The sequence below is a fragment of the Octodon degus genome, unplaced genomic scaffold (assembly GCF_000260255.1).
Source record: "Octodon degus isolate 3935 unplaced genomic scaffold, OctDeg1.0 scaffold00168, whole genome shotgun sequence".
NCBI lineage: Eukaryota > Metazoa > Chordata > Mammalia > Rodentia > Octodontidae > Octodon > Octodon degus.
Genome location: NW_004524744.1, coordinates 1,182,108 through 1,199,279, shown reverse-complemented (window position 1 = coordinate 1,199,279; position 17,172 = coordinate 1,182,108). Strand labels below are relative to the sequence as shown.

The following is a 17,172-nucleotide window of genomic DNA, read 5'->3' as shown; positions in this document are numbered from 1 at the left end:
CCCCCCGCCCTTGCAGTACCAGGGATCGAACTCAGGACCTGAAAATTTCTCAGGTTATTGTATTCTTCTCTCTTGCTAGAAGAAGTAACAATAGAGATTTCTGAAGAATGCTCTTGTAGAATTTTGTTTTAAAGCTTCATAAAGATTAATTCTAGAGAAGGGCTTGGGAGATACCTCAGTAGAATAAGTGCCTGCCTGGCAAGCATAGGGTCCTAAGTTCAATCCCTAGTACCGCAAGAAAAAAAAAGAATAATTCTGGTGAAAATCTGAGAAGAGCACAAGGTGGAGTTAAACTGACATCTAACAAGGCTCAGTGGCATAAGCACCTACCTGCCTGGCAAATACAAGGTCCTGAGTTCAATCCCAGGTACAAAACTAAAACAAAACAAAACGCAACAACAACAAAAATATGACATCTATCGACAAGGTGGCTTTTCGTGAGCTGGTTTACCCCAGTTATCTCATGTGAAAAATGAAGGTACTGAGAAATGTAAGTTTCAGGTCCTACATATAATTCATTTATTAAATTTAATGCACTAGGTAGCAAGTACATATAGTGAGAGGTATCACAGTTACTGTTTCTAAGAGATGTGTAAAGTAGTGAAAGCCTATTTCACTCGAATCACAGCTTTGCTGCGTGCCAGAGTCCAGACTCACATCCTAGACGGCTGAATGCCCAGAAGAAACTATGCCAAAGGAAGAAAGGAGTTACCAAATTGAGGGCGGCCTTCTGTAATAGTGTAGACAATGCTGTCTGGGCTGGCACCGGGAGCCGCAGCCTGCAGGATTCTGTCGGTGATCTGTAGCATGCCGCCTTCCGGAACCCACACCATTGAGTCAGCCATGAGCTGAAGGGCTCCATCATTCTGGAACAAGGAAAAAGTACAGAATTAGGACCAGTAAGCAAATATTAATGGCTCAAAACATAAGTTATCAGGTCCTGTTGTTGCAAAAGACCAATGAAAAGAAAGAGATTCATAGCTTACACACACTATAACCTGTGTATGTAGATAATATACACATGTATATATCTTTCATCAAAATCAAATTGCCTATGTCATGTGGAAGGCTAAGTCTGTCCACTGCTTTCCTTCATTTGTCCATCTTTCTGGCCTTCTGTCCTCATGATCTACCATACTCCAGAGAGTTACTTCGTAATGCTTCCTGTATTCCAGCCCCTTTGCTAGAGAACTGAAATACCAAGTGTCTGAAGCAGATCTCAACTGCAGAACTTAGAGTTTGATGAGAGAAACAGAAGACTAGTTAGGATGCTTCTGGCAAACCATATGCTATACAAAGCTGGAGCAGAGTATGGAAGAGTAGGGCAAGGTTGAATAACAAAAAAATTAGACCAGGGAGATAGTTCAGTAGCATAGGTTCCTGTTTGGCAAGCACAAGGTGCTGAGTTCGAGCCCTGGTATAGAAAAACCCACTAGACTTTCTAAATAGAGAGGGTCTAGCTTCATCAAAGGAAAAGAGAGATAACACATTATGTGTTTAATAAAATGTCCAAGTGTTTGGCACTAGTAGGGCTTAGGGAGACGGGGGAAGTGTGGATAAAAAGTGAGGCTGTCTTAAAGAAAGATGCAAAGGGGCAGAATCTATGCTAAAAGTCTCATCTTCCCTTACAGGCCTATAAAGAAGACAAAAGACCTCGATGATGGAGCGGGCACAGTCAGAGTGGGATGGTCAGGCTGGAGGACAGACTTCCTGGCTACGGGAGGAGGTCACCAGAACTGGGGTGGACTCCATGCTACAGAAACTGTTTAATAAGTTCTCACTCTGGCTCAGGAAGGAAGACGAAGGCCTGCGAGAGAGCAAAGGCAGTGGGAGTAGAAAAATTAGAAACAGACTCCAGAAACACTACAGACACAGAATTGATGGGCTTGATGGCTGATTGAAAGTGAAGCAGCACCCGTTGGGAGAAGCTGGCTGGATGAGATCACCTATTCAATGCTCCCCGAGGAGGCCACCATTTTAATTGCTAAAGTTAATGTCATTAAAAAGCACTGCCACTCCCGGTTTACAAGGTGTGCACCTTCTTCCTGAGCCTCGTAATGGACATTTTCTGCAGAATGAGATTAGCGAGGATGCCAGGGCCTTGCGTTCAGTTTGTTTTCACACTCCAAAAATCAGTGAATCTCATATTTTAAAATAGGGTGTTTCAAAAGAGAACAGTTTTCTAAATTCTTGTCATTACTTTCAAGCATGCGAATAACAACAGCTCAAACAGCACTCTCAGGGACAGATTACTCAAAAGAAAAAACAACCACTCTCCTGCAGCCACTTGGCACCTGAGTCTCACTTCTTATAGATGGCATTTTCTGCACAGGAAACTGAGTCACACGAAGCCCAGCAGAACAATGGCAAGGGGGCTTTTTTTTTTAAATCTTAGTTTGCATTCTGGGGTAAAACTCCCAGAGAATTTTCTCCTTTTACAATAGATGCTGCATATTATTTACAAAGGCATCAAGCGTATGGTAGGAACTTTGCATAGGATCTGCCAGAACTCTAGGAAAATGGACTCTTACTCCCACCAGAATTTCACATACTATGATATACCTGGGCACAGGCTTCCAAATTTCTAGAAATCTGTCTAATAGCAGCAGCCCAGTCAACTTTGATTTTGGTCGAAGAGCTCAATTATGCAGCAGTAACTTCAGTATTGGACTAAACAGGCCATGCAGTTTTCCTTTTCCAAGCAAGCAGGCCCTGTGATCTGAATGCACATGCCCCAGATGGCTTTCCAGAGACTCTCTGGCTTGACTTTACCAATATGATTTTCTTTCTTTTATTTATTTATTTTTATTTATTTTTTTTTTGGCGGAACCGGGGATTGAACTCAGATCCTGGCGTTTGCTAGTCAAGCGCTTATCCTACTGAGCCATCTCCCTGGCCCCCTATCAATATGATTTTCTAAAGTGTTTTTATTTTATTTTATTGTGTGTGTGTGTGTGTGTGTGTGTGTGTGTGTGTGGCCAGCTCAGCCCACGAGGGGGCGGGGGTGGCTGGCATGTGGTGCTGGGGGATTGAACCGAGGTCCCTGTGTTTTGCTAAGTTTGTTCGAAGTAGGTGCTTTAGACCACTGAGCCATCTCACTAGCCCCATCAATATGATTTTCTAAAACTCCTGTGGGAGTGTAAGTATTTAGGAGACAGCACAACTCAAAACTCAGTGTTTACAGAAGAGCAGCACCTAGACGCTCAGTAAGACATACAGGACCTCAGGCCTACCCCAGATCTTCTGAAACAGAGTCAGAATCTGAATTTCAAAAAAGTGCTCCGGGGAGGTGCAGACATGCCAGTGTGTGAGACGGTGGCCCAGGGCCCACTACAATATTCAAGTGATTCACAGGTGAGTCTTAGAACAATTACGTTTATCTGAGTGTGGTGGCACACACCTGTAATCTTAGCACTTGGGAGGTTGAGGCACGAGGATCTCTGTCAGTTTAAGTCTACCCTAGGCTACTTAGTGAGTTCAAGGCCAGCCTGAATTACACAGCAAGGTCTTGACTCAAAAAAAAAATGCTTAGAATATTTGTGTTTATCCCCAACATGCTGTGCTGGCCTCACTCTCTGGAGCATACTGAGATGGACTGAGACTGGGCATGGTGGGGTGTGCTGTAATCTCAGCTCTTAGGAGGCTGAACACAGGCAGATCACTATGAGTCCGATCTACATAGTGAGACCCTATAGACTCTTACTAAAAAAATTTATGTTTAAAACAGGATAATGTACATGCCTCCATATCTGAATTATTACTTTCTGTACTTAAGAAACAACATTTAGTCTAGCAAGAATAAAGCAGAACTCTTTAATATCAACAAGCTGACAAGACAGGAGGTCTAGCCTGCAAGTTCCAATAAAAAACCTGATTTATTTACTCACTCACTGACTCATCAGCTCACTGACTGACTGATTTGCACTTGACTGAACTCGTGGCCTTGCATATGCTAGGTAAGCATTCTACCACTGAGCTATATCCCCTGATTTTAACAACCACGCACAGACTGCAGTATTTTGTTGGGAGCCCAGGAGTCCAGCCAAAAGGTTCTTGGAAGTGAAATCCAGATGCTAGGAAGAAGATCACAACTACAGGTGTACTTCATCCATGTCATGCTGTCCCTCAGATCACACAACTTAGGGTCGGGAGACATCTGCTCAGTCCACAGAGGGGGAAAGTGACGGGCAAGTGAGGGCCTGGATTCCACAGCCTAGCGGGACAGTGCCTAAGGGGCCCACTTCTGTCTCACTCCGTGTACAACACTGAGGAGTCTAGCCTGGTATAACAGTCTGCTGGTTGCTAAGAGCAGGAAAAGGTATGGCAAGGGGGGCTCACAGCAGCAGCCTTGAAGATCGCAACGAAGAGCTTAATATCATACTCATCTGTTAACAGAATTCATTAGGAAGATGCCCCAATTTAGATACCTCAACTAGCTAGTAAGCACTCCCATCATGCCCCCCCCTTATGTGAACCCAAACAGGACACAGACGTCAAATAACTTGAATATGTCAGCACATGGGCATAGGAAAAATAGATGGAAGGTTTTCAGCACACAGCTCAGCTTTGTAGTTTTAAAAGAAAGTCCACAATCTCAAGACTTCCCCCAAAAAGGGAACAAGAAGAACATACATCTCAGAAACAAGTCAGAGACAGCTCCAGAATCATCAGCTCTGGGGATTGGAGGCGCTGCCTGTCCCTTCAAATGCAAAGAGCAACACAAGGCTTCAAAGAACACACAGAAAAATCAAGGGAACTGGACACTGCCCCATGAAAAAACTAAAGCTACAGTGGCTGAACAATCAAATAGAGATCTATGAATTGGGGTGCAGCTCAGTGGCAGAGCACTTGTTTAGTACGAGTGAGGCCCTGAGTTTGATTTCTTGCCCTGGGGAAGGAAAAAAATAAAAAAGTTGATACGTAGATTGCCTGACAAAGAATGCAGAAATGATGGTCTCCAGGAAGCACAATGAGAGCAAAGAAAGCAGCTGGAAAACTAAACAAAAACCAGGATGGCAATATGGGAAGGAACAGCATGGAAAGTTCAAGCAGCAAAATGATAGAAAACATTAAAAGAGCCACACAAATTTTGGAACTGTAAAATGAGACGATTGACATGAGGTTTTCAATAGAGCTCCTGCCGCAGACTCCATCAAGAGGAAAGAGAATCAGTGATGCTGCAGAGACAGCCTTTGAAATTACTGGGTCAGAGAAACAAAAGAGCAAAAAGGATTTTAAAGAAATAATGACAAAACTTTTCAAATCTAAGGAGAGCAATGAATATCCAGATCAGTGACGCCCGAAGAGCTCCAAACTGGTTGGTCATAAACATATCTTCATGGAGTCACCACAGATACATTAAAGTCAAATTTTTAAAAATTGCTGACAAAAAAGCTAATTTTGAAAGCAGCAAGATCAAAGTAACCCAACAAATACAAGGGAATCCCACAAAACTATCAGCAGATAACTCACCAGAAGCCATGTGGGCCAAGAGAGTGGAGCAAAATAGTCAAAACGCTGTCCATCAGAACTAATTTACCATAAGTGCTTGCCTGGCAAGCGCTAGGGCCTGAGTTCAATCCCCAATTCCGCAAAAAAAAAAAAAAAAAAAAGAACTAATTTACCAGCAAAACTGTCTTTCAGAAATAAAGAAGAGATCAAAACTTACTCAAAGAAACATCTCTAAAGATGTGTTAAAGTTCTTCTGGTTGAAATGGAAGGATGCTAATTAACAATATGAAGACACACAACAGGAGAAAACCCACAGCTAGGGCACAGTACAGCTGGTCTTGTGTAGCCACAAGTCCCACATCCATGGGTCCAGCCAAATGGAAATAAAAGATTTTCAAAAAGGATTCTGCTTGTACTGAAGGTGTGCCCATTTCTTCCTACTCATTGTTCCCTGCACAATACATACTGCTACTTATGTAGTGCTTCATTACAGCCAGCATTATGATTCTAGCACAGTCATGGCGAACCTACTGTTGCACATGCCACAGTGGGTTGCTCGTATCATGGAAAGCTCTAAAAGTTTCACCATCACTGCTCTAGTGTAAAAGGGAAAAGAAAAATATTAAACCTAACTATAGCTATAGGAATATGCTAATGCATTCATGATATAAAGAGAAATAATTGCAATATCAATGATGAAATAGTGAAAAGCAGGGAGAAATAAAAGTGGAGCGTTTGAGTAGGTCTGAATTATCACTTGAAATGGATTACTATAACTATATTTTATTCTTGAAATTTTAAAGAGAATAAAAAACAAAGTGATACAGAATTCCAAAACAAGATGATAGTAAATTAGCAATGGCTGTTATATTGTATATTATTATCTTCAAAGTAGTTGCTCAGATTATTAGATACAGGAATCAAAACTGATCAAACAAGCATTAACTGTTCCTTTCAATAAATCAATAGAAATTAATAGTACAATATAACTATATTTTTGTAAGGCTAACAGAGACACAAAAAATCTGCAGTAGATACACAAAAGAGAAAAAGAAAGGAATTAATACAAACCATTAGAAAAAATTAGATTGCAAAGGAAAACAATGCGATTCAACCTTAAAAAAGAAAAACCCTGCCTTTGAGACCATTCGGCTGGACCTGAAGGAGGACATTCAACTAAGTGAAATAAGCCAGTCACAGAGACAAAAACTGTGTGATCTTGTTTATATGTGGAATCCAAAATAGTCAGACTCATAGAACCACAGAGTAGAATGGTAACTGGCAGGGGGTAGGAGAGGGAAGAGATGAGACGACAGGCAAAAGGCACAGTTTCAGTTCTTCAACATGAACTCTGGAAATCTATACAACATAGTATCTATGGCACATAATACTATAAGGTTTTCTAAGAGGACGATATTGTTCAGTGACCCTACCATAAATATAAGTAATAATATTAGAGGGACTGGGGGCAAATTTTGGGAGATGACAGTGTCTATGACTTCGAAGTGTGGTATTATAGATGTATACACAGCTCTAAACTCATGAATTTGCACATATTATATATAAAGGGCTTTATACACATTAATCATACATCAGTGAAGTAGTTTATAAAGTCTTCATTTCATCACAGTGGATCATTTTCATTTTGGGGTGAAGAGTATGGGATACTCATGAAGAGATAAGTAGAAGGCTGTACACTATCTTTTCTATAGCTAAAGTATTCTAAAAATGAAATTTTAATCTGATTTTACCAATAGTTCTGACATTTTACACTTTTTAAAAACTTCTAATAGTTTTTCCCCTGTATATTTCCACGTCAACTCAAGAAATTAACTATATCACGAGTTAAACAATCTCCTGTCCAATGACGCTTTATGTTTCCTCCAGAGTTTATTAGCAGGCAATGAAATTCCAACAAGTAAAATTGAGGGTATGATTAAAACAGTGCTTTAAATTAAACAGTTTTTCTAATTCATTTCATAGCACAATAGACATACAGAAATGTTGGTAATAATGTTTAGCCATTACATATTGTATTACAAGTAAAAATATTAATGCTGTAATGTGGAAGTAAGAACCTTCACTCTTTGAAGGAAAAATCTCACAAATAAAATGAATATCTACCTCCCCCAAATTAGAAATTTGGCTATAAATGATGAAACTTTAGCTCTAGATTAGTATATTCAAATTCAGACCAAAATATCCAAGGTAGACATCTTAAAAACTTAATTATTTAGAAAATCAGTATCTTTTAAAAAAAAGATAATGTGTATCCTATTGTCACATATAAAAGCAACCCTATCATGTTCTTACTCTATAAAAAGATTCCTTAATTAATAAGAACTTACAAATATCATAGTTTTTAAAATGTACTCTTGTGGGACATTGTAGACTTTAGGGAAAGAACATGCAGTGTAGGGGGTCTGAGGAGAAATTATCAGCAGGAAGAAAGGGGATAGCTGGAGCTTTCTGTATTCATTAATGTGTGTATGAGCCTCAGCAGCTGTCCCCTCAGGTCAGGAATCTAGAACCTTCGCTCCATATGGGACTCAACTGAGGTATCAGTGAATTGAACAAGCTAAGAAAACCTCCCAAAGGTGAAATTTCTGAGGTGAAGAAAGGATTTATTTATTTGTGAAATGAACAGATTGTTTCATACAAATATATTTTTGTACCACTGATATTTGTAATTCTTATAAATGTGATTATTATCAAACTAATTACATCCTGTGTAAAACCACTAATGAGAGGTTGGCATCAATGAAACTGAGGGAAAACACAAAAGGGTTTAAATTTTCATTGCACATGAGCATTACCACAACCAAAAAGGACTCTCAACAATAGAATTTCACATCCAGCTCACAGTACAGCACTTGGGGGCTTTCCACATTAAGGTATTACCCAGCTGTAGAAAATAAGTGTTCAAACAACAACAGATGAGCTTAGAAAGATCATCAGATTTAGTTCCGATGTGGGAAAAGACATGGTTTCCAGAGGCACATTCATTAACAGGAAGCAGAGAATTCCTTGAAAGCCTAGCAGAGGAGAGAAGCCCACTGTTGAGCGTGGCTTTCCCCTGCCCACATCTCTGCTCTTACTAGATGCTGAATTGCTTTAGAATCACATCATAGTAGGCTTGGGCTCAGTAATCCACCTAATTAATGAAAGCCTATTCAGCAGAACATTCTTTATTACTTTTTAATCTTTTTTTCTTCCATTGGCTCCTGCTCCCAACAGAACATGTTTCAACATCAGTCCTGGTTCTATTTTCTCCTCAGTAGCTTAGCATAATAAGCCTGGACTTGGCAGTCAAGTTTATTCACTGCCAGGCTAAGTTTGGGGAAAGTGACTATAATTGGAAAAACAAAGGTGAGCGGACAGTGCCTCTACTCAGTCCCTGCTGAGCCACCCACATCAGCACAGGTGCATGGGTGATTCCCAGGTGACACAGGATCACTGGAAGGTACAACACTCACATGATCACATCCATCCCCCTGCCTGCCTATCCAACAAAAACACATGGAAGCCCACCCTGTACAGGTATAAAACTCAAATAATCCCTCTTCTCACAATGTTTCCTTTTTCCTTTCCTTTTGATCAAAAAAATAAACTGAGATTTCTGCCATGTAATATTAGAGTTAATTTGTATGCTGATTCAGTATGAATGAAACTGCAATCCATTGGCCATCCCATTTAAGCCACTGGCTAGATATCAGGCTGAGCAGCCTCTTTCAAGCTTCACACACAGCTATCATGAGATCCCCAGGGATCACTAGGCTTAGGAATCTCAAGCCATCTTCAGAAAAGGTGATTTCAGTGAAACCAGTCATGTCTCACTCTGAATGTACTGGACACTGTAATGACTGAAGCCATTTTTAATTCTTGGGGCCAGTAGACTCATAATTGTAAACACTCTTGGAATAAGCTGTAACAGTCCAGACAGAAGATTTCAGAAGGCCTGGGGCCTCACTTGCTTGGCTAGGGTACTGATAAAATGACTAAATTACTGTCTTCACTTTATGCATTAAGGGGATAAGAATACATATGACCAAATTATTGAAAATACAGGCCAGAATGAAAAGAGAGTCATGGTTAAGTGTAGAAGTCTGATACATTTGAAATAAAACCACAGCTCTGGCACTAAATACCTGTTTGAAAATGACTGGTTTTAAACCTGTTCTTTGCTTTGGTTTTCTCTTTTGGAAAATTAAAGACAATAATACACACATCACAGAATGACTATGAAGATCAAAAAGAATCATCCGCATCAAGCTTTACTGTCCAATACACGTGAACAACAAAACCCTTTGCAGTTATAGAATTTCTTGTGGAAGGAATAAGGTTATAAAGCTTGTACTCTAATATACTGCAAAGATCAAGAGACCAGATAGAAGGAAAAGTATTTTGATTTCCTAAAAGAAAAATAGTATATACTTGTATAACATGGTTGGGATTATAATCAAGTTTATTATTAGCACACACAGATGGCTCTGGGGCTCTCTCTGGTCATTGGATTCATGGCTCCAATCCATGTAAGGATCATCTCACGGACAGGTAACCATAGCACCACAGGAGACAGTGGGACAGGAAAGGGCAAGGAGGAAGGACACCTTACACTCACTCTTCAAGAACTACACATTCAGTAAACCCTTCAGGACTGTAGGTTGCATTGTAAGAATCCCAAACTCTGTGCTACATACTTCATTTAAGCCTTAAATTCTTTTTTTCTTTGTTTTGACAGTTGAAGTGCCCCTTGAATGTTTAGCTATTCCATGAAAACTGCCTATGCCCTGAACTCAGTTCCTAATGCGGAGATGAAAGCCTGACAGGCTGGAAAGGTTGCCCTGAAGTCCTATACAGCCCTTGGAGAGAAATTGAGAATGAAGAAAGAAAACAATCTGCATCTCTCCTGACTTCATCCCTCCAGAACTAACCCTCGCCTCCCAGGGTGATTGTGCGAGGGTGATAATTAGGATTTGCTACAAGATGGACACCTGCCAACTCGATCTCATAATCAGCCTTCCTGCACTTCTGTTTCTTTTATGCAACTATCCCTATTTCAGGAGCTGAAAATAATGAGAAAAGAGGTGGAGAAAGTAGATAGCAGACCATATTAGACAGCTGCTTCCCTTCAGGAGGCCCAATCGCAAATTCTGGTGGTTATTGGTGAGAAAGTGACAAGTGATTTTAAACTCTCCTCAGTACATCAATTTTTCTAGCTGATTGTTAATGACATTCCCATGGATAATGCTATTGGGAATGAAAAGTTGTTTTAAAACAAGTTTCCAACTTATGACCATCAGAAACAGATTCTTGATGCAATTGAGAAAAAGGCTTCCAGCAAAATATCATTAAGTTTTGGGAGTTTTTCAGGGCGACTATACATTGGCACAAATCAGCTCAGTAGTTCCTGAAGTGCGATAACCATCGCATTTCTAATAGTTACCATTATTTCATGTAGCACATGGGTGAAATGTTACAGAATGGTCATGCATTCATTTTAATACTTCAGAAAAATTTGGCTGTCCATCAAGCCTACGGTTTCATAAGTACTGTTTGTTAGGATGCGGCTGCAATAAAAAGTTGATTCACAGAAAATATTAAGTAAACATATTATGCATACAATAGTGCAGCTGCTAGTGGACACAGAGGGAACATCAAAAGATGACACTTCAATAATTCAGAAGGAGAAACCTGCTTTCAGCCCCTCTTCTAAAGACCCCTGTGAATGCTGCAAGAATGTGTCTCCTCACTTCAGTTCTAGGAAAACAGCTGCACTTAAACCCTTTCATTCATTAAGGTGACCTTATTGCATAAGCTCTTTTAGGAGAGCAGACAAAAACAGAAGGGACGTGATGTTCGGGTAGGAGACAAAGGATTAGTAGAGTACAACAGTTTTACGGTAGTAGTAGCTAAAGAAAATGGGTTCAGAATGTTCTTTTTTAATAGAGAGGTCTTTTAGATGAAGGTTGTTCATAGATAGATTGATAGAGAGAGAGAGAGAGAGAGAGAGAGAGAGAGAGAGAGAGGTATTATCCCTCATAAAATAGATACTTAATAAACACCCCTATAATAGATTATGTTTGAAAAAATGAGTATTTATATTCTAATTTATGAGAATTGCAAAACAATTTCAACAGCAAAACTTCACACTTAGGTGCTTGTCGGGAACCACTCAAACTGCTTCAAAGCTCAGGGGCATCTAAGGACACTTGAGGATGTGACCCCATTTGCCTAGCACAGTCACGCAGTAGGATACAGTTATGTAACCATGACAGCACAGGTAAGCATGCACACACTGGTTATGGCACTATGCAAGAATGTAAATGCAAGATAACAATCTATATAAGAATTATACAATAAAGACACAGGTGGCTCACGTGCTCTGCTTGCTCCATGCTGTTGGTGCTGATGTGCTGCACATGTGTTCTTGAAGCTTGAGACAGAACTCTTAAAAATCTCCCGTGGGCTCCCAAGTGGGCCAAAAGTGCCAGAAAACTGAATTAGAAAAGGACACCTACCTTGGGCCCAATGGTTACGTGGAATAGTATATTTTGGAAGGAGTGTCCATCACTGGCCTGGAGAACCATGACATCGGCTGTGCTGTTAGAGCCATCATGAACATAGAGAAGGCCCCTGGAGAGTTCATCCAGCCGGAACTGAGAGATGGAGGCTGCAGGGGACTGAAGCACGTGGAGCAACTGGCCATGGCGTGGAGAATCAAGCACTTCCACCACCACATCCTGTGGGTTGTCGTCATCCCGGATGTCAAGCAGCTGGGTGGTGATTGTTTCCTGCTCTCCGCGGCTAATGTGGAGACCCTCATTTCTCAGCACATACGGGGCCTGTGGAGTAGAAGGGAAAGGGGTAGGGAAAAATCACAAGGACTGAAAAACTGACTGACCTTTGGTGGCCTTTAAGGAAGCCCTGGTGCCCCAGCAACATGCTGACCTGTTCCAGGGCAGCACACCTGACACAGGGGCAACTCTGGGACCATGGTGCTTTTGGTTACTTCACACCTCGAGGTTCTAGCAGTTTTTTTTAAGCCATTTCAAGGCCACATTCTTGGTAGGAGGTAATCACTAAGAGCCACTGCTTCTAATTTCTCTGCTATCTTGATTTGTACTATGTCCCTGCACTGAAAGACAAACCAGAGGTATAGAATTTGGGGACCTGCATTTGGGAATTAGGCTCTTCACTTTAGGCCACACTGCAACACACTGATAGAGTAAGAGGCTTGTATATAGGAAATTCAGGTTATTTCTGGTCTCTTCTGGCCAATACTTTTCTTCAAGTTCTCTCATCGAAATCCTGACAGAGCACCACCCCAACTCAGCTCATAAGGCGTAACAAGATCATGGCCTAGGTGGGAAAACCACCTAGCTAAGTCTTCTGACATTGCTCTTATATCAAATTTTGTAAGTTTTTCTTGGCATCGTCAAGTTTCTTCCACCCACTTGAGTAAGCAGATAAAATGTTCTTCATAAAGATAAAAGTTAATGAACCACAACAGAAACACAACACATGCAACATGAAGCCAGATGCCAGAAGCCAAATAAATATTATCTTTGGTGTTTTTTAAAAATATCACTTGAAGCTGGACCATCTAGAACTTTCCCAGCACACTTCCTTCTTTAACCCAACCAGCTTTCTTTCACAGCTACCCAGACTCTTATGTGCTGCAATTTACAATCTCCATTAAGATCAAGCCTACCCAGGGCATCACTATAACAACCACATGGTGAGAAATTATGGAGCAGTGCCTCAGACTTCGTGTGTGGAAATGCTACCGCTATGAGTCTATACAAATGAATAAAAAGACCAGATTCTGAAAGAGGAAAGAAAGGTCAAATGTGATATCAACATCTACAAATGGAAAAAACAAAATTAACCTACCTGAGAAAAACCTCAGGGAGGCTTACGACTACTATACTGAAATTTAAATGAACAAAACTAAGCTGAATTTCATTTCTAAAGTTCCACTTTTAAGTAGTTAAAATACATATTTATCATGTAATATACATTCCTTACGTACCCATTCGATTGGGGGAAAACAAACTCAAGGGGCTATGGGAAGTCACCATCTCAGATTAGAAAGTAATCTGCCAATATCCACCCCCTGTCTTTCATGGGACTCAGTAGAGCAGTCCAAATGAAAAGATCAAAACAAAACATCTGAGTTTAAATACTAAGGAACATCTAAGCCTGTGAGTCCCAAGACTGTGTGGCACACATTTGCAGAAATCATACATGTTAACTTTAATCAAAACAAAATTTACACTTAAGATCAATTTCTTTTTTTAATGTACTTGGTTGTTACAGGGTCTCACTACGCAGCTTGGACTCATAGAGATCCTTCTGATTTTTTTTTTCTTTTAAATAATTTTACTGAAAAGAAGTAGCAATGAGATAGTTTAAAAACAGGTTAGTAGTACAGTTACCATAATGCACTGCATATTGTTGTCTTTGTAGTATTTATTCCTAGTACAAGGTGCAGACATGATCTCTTATCTAAACACGATTAGTTCAAAATTTTCCTCGGCACAAGGATTACAGGTCTGTGCCGCCACATCTGGCCTCGGTGGCCAGCTCAGCCTGCCTTGGGGGCAGGGCTGGCATGGCATGTGATGTGGGGGATCAAACCATGGTCCCTGCACTTGCCTAAGCAGACATTTTAGTCAGGTGAGCTATCTCGCCAGCCCCTAAACGATTAATTTCTAATCACTCCTGAATTCCAATTTCCAATCAGTAAGAAGGGCTGAGCTGGATTATTGATAGCATTTGGTAGCTGCTTCTGGTTTAAGTCTATGTTGTTATCCATGACCCATGGTCTTTTCATCTTTAGCACAGAAAATATCAGCGAAGAACAACAACTTAATATCTCTTCTTGAATCAAGACTAACACAGTGCTAAGGTCTGGACCGCCTGGTAATACTAGGTCCCTGGGCTGATGTCTCCATCTCTTGCTGTTCACAATTTATGAAAATACACATACTGTATGTCACACTGTGCCTTGAGCACACTACAGCTGTGCGATCCTTCCAGCCCCATTCTCCCCCTTCTGCTCTGTATTCTGGCCACATGAATAAAACTCAACAGAGAAGAGTGATGAAACAGGAATGTGAAGGGCCAGTACACTGAGTTTTATGGCTTCTTCCATGATTGCTCAGGTCTCTTTGGCTGATGACTACCCTGACAACTCATTCAGGCAGATTCTTAATAAGATCCTCTAACTACTACAAATTCTATACCACTGAGAGGAATTCAGGTAAAACAAACTTACCTACCTAAGAAAAAGGAAAATCTTAACAGCTTAAACAGCCTTAAATTACTCATAGGATGAATGTCCCATGTAGTATGTAGTATAGTAAGCCACAAAAGATAATGGCTTTGTGCACAGACTCTGAAGTCAAGTCTATGGGGCACAAGACTTGACCTTTACTAGCTATGCACCACCAAAAACGACATAACTTTCTTGTGTTTTAGTTTCCTCATCTATAGATTGGGATGTTTCTTAAGGCTGGCATAAGGGTCAACAGAGTAACTTATGGGAAACACTGAGGACTACAAACGCATGAGCAATTGTTATTGCTGATGTTGTTATTAATCCAAAGTACTGAAAATTGGATGTGTGGAATTTCCTGATAAAATTAAGACAAGCTGAACCTAGGTCAGGTATTTTTCCTAAAATTATAGTAAGCTTGGATTGTTTTCTTGAGAAAAAGTAGGCACATAAAACTTCACCTGTTTAGCATTTTATTACCTGGGTTGAAAATGCTTGTATGTTGATCAGCTGTGGTTCCGAGAAGAACTGCTGGTCACTAATCTTCAAGGAAAAGTAACCTTTTCTAAAGAAGTCAGGAAAGGAACAAGAAAATACTATCATTAAGTTAGTCTTCAGAAAGACAAGGTGTAAAAATATTTTTAGGGTATGTGCATGTAAACATGTGGATAAAGCCACTGTAGAAAGGTAATACTCACACTGTAAACAGAACTTACTAAAGATTAACATAGCAAGATGCAGATAAAATATAGTTGGGTGTTCTGAGATCTCACTATAACACAAAAATAAGTATTTTGCTTTCCTTTATCTTTTATGTATTTAGTACAGTGTCTACAGGGTTTTACTACACAGATCGGACTCGTAGTGATTCTCCTGTTTTCAGATCAAACTCCAGTCCCTGCTTCTGCCTAAGCAGGCGCTTTAATCTGCTGAGCTATCTCACCAGCCCTAAACTGAAGTTTTAAACTGAAAACTTAGTTGTCAGGACAAGGCAGGTTAGTGGCATAGTGCAGGCTGGTGTTCACATTGTAGAGTGGGATGGGATCTTTTAGTGTGACCAGCTCCCAAGGATCACTCCTGCTAGAAAGTCCTGCTGGCAACTCCTCCATTCACATGAAAGGCTGCAGGCAACACATCTGTAATGGCCATGTCACATGTCTCTATCTCTTCTCCTTACATCATTACACACATTCACTGTGGTAGAGACTAGGCAGGGATGGCTGATTCTCCTAAACAGCTGGACCTGGCCTAAGAGTCCGCTGTGAGTCTCACCATGTATGTCCAGAGCAATCAGAGAGTACCAAGCTGATGAGAAGATGGAAGGAGCCTGCAGGAACAGGAGGAGGTGAGTGAAGCCTTTGGGCAAGGAGACACAGGGATGAGAGAGGAACAGAGTCCTGCCTCTTGTCCAGTTCTAGCCTGTGGACTAGCCCCAGGGCACAATCACTCTTGCTGTCTTTGATGTCTGAGCTATCTCTGCAGTGTTTTAAAAACTATTTGCTTGATTTAATTCAAGTTCATTGCCACTATTTTGTAACTGAAAATTCCAAATTAATAATAATACAAGGCTCATTCCTTGCTGTGGGCTGACTTCCTTTAAAAGAGTGTTGCTCCTGCAGCTCAGAGAGTGTTAGAGGGGAAGGGGAGAACTCCTACCTTCAAAGTCAGGCTAAGCACAGAACTCAGTGTTGGCTCGTAAGATGAATGATTAATGCACGGTGCAGCTTTGGAGTTCTACTCTACTGCAAGGACCACTGTTTTAAAGGTTCTTTAAAAGGCATTGTTGGAACTAATATCTTATACCTGAAAGAACGTGGAATAATCTCAAAAGCATTATGGTAACTGCCAGAAACAAAAACTGAATATTGTGTGATTCCATTCACATGCCATTTCTGAAAGCACAGAACTATAGGGGTGAAAACTACACCAGTGGATGCCAGAGATTGGGTAGAAGGGAATAACTAAAAAGGAAACATTTGGGGGACTGGAATTGTTTTATATCTTGACTGTGTTGTGGTAAAGAAATAGTATATATTTGTTAACATTCACAGGGCAATATATTTTAGAGTAGGAAAATTTATTGAATGCAAATTATAGCTCAGTGCTATCACTTTTTAGAAGAGGTATCCTGTCTTTCCGCCCACTCCATCTTATTTCTGTCCCCATTTAATCCTCCTCCTCTCCACTCTCACCTTGAAGCTTCAAGAGAATGCAAACACAAAATGAACAAAGCAGGGGAAAAATGACTTCTGGTGGCACGGAGGTTCCACTACCAGTGCTCAACATCTCAGCAATGACAGCTTACCGCAAGCCTCTGACTATATTCACAGGCTGGCTTTTACTCCCCAGGGCATTCCAATGCCAAAGGAATTCAATCGTAAAGAATTCTAAGCTTAAAGAATCATGGTCAGTGTTTTAATGAGAAAAAAAAACAAAAC

The 17,172-nt window shown here is 40.5% G+C and overlaps 1 protein-coding gene across 1 annotated transcript in view; it reads right to left on the bottom strand.

Annotated features, from left to right (window-relative positions):
- Positions 1–17,172, bottom strand: part of Fras1 (Fraser extracellular matrix complex subunit 1) — a 471,233-nt gene that overhangs the window by 137,123 nt on the left and 316,938 nt on the right. Inside the window, exons 17-19 of the mRNA XM_023703303.1 lie at positions 15,215–15,299; positions 11,973–12,296; positions 713–866 (exon numbers count right to left, since the gene is read on the bottom strand). Coding sequence (XP_023559071.1) covers positions 713–866; positions 11,973–12,296; positions 15,215–15,299 — 563 coding nt within the window. The remainder of the gene's footprint in view (positions 1–712; positions 867–11,972; positions 12,297–15,214; positions 15,300–17,172) is intronic.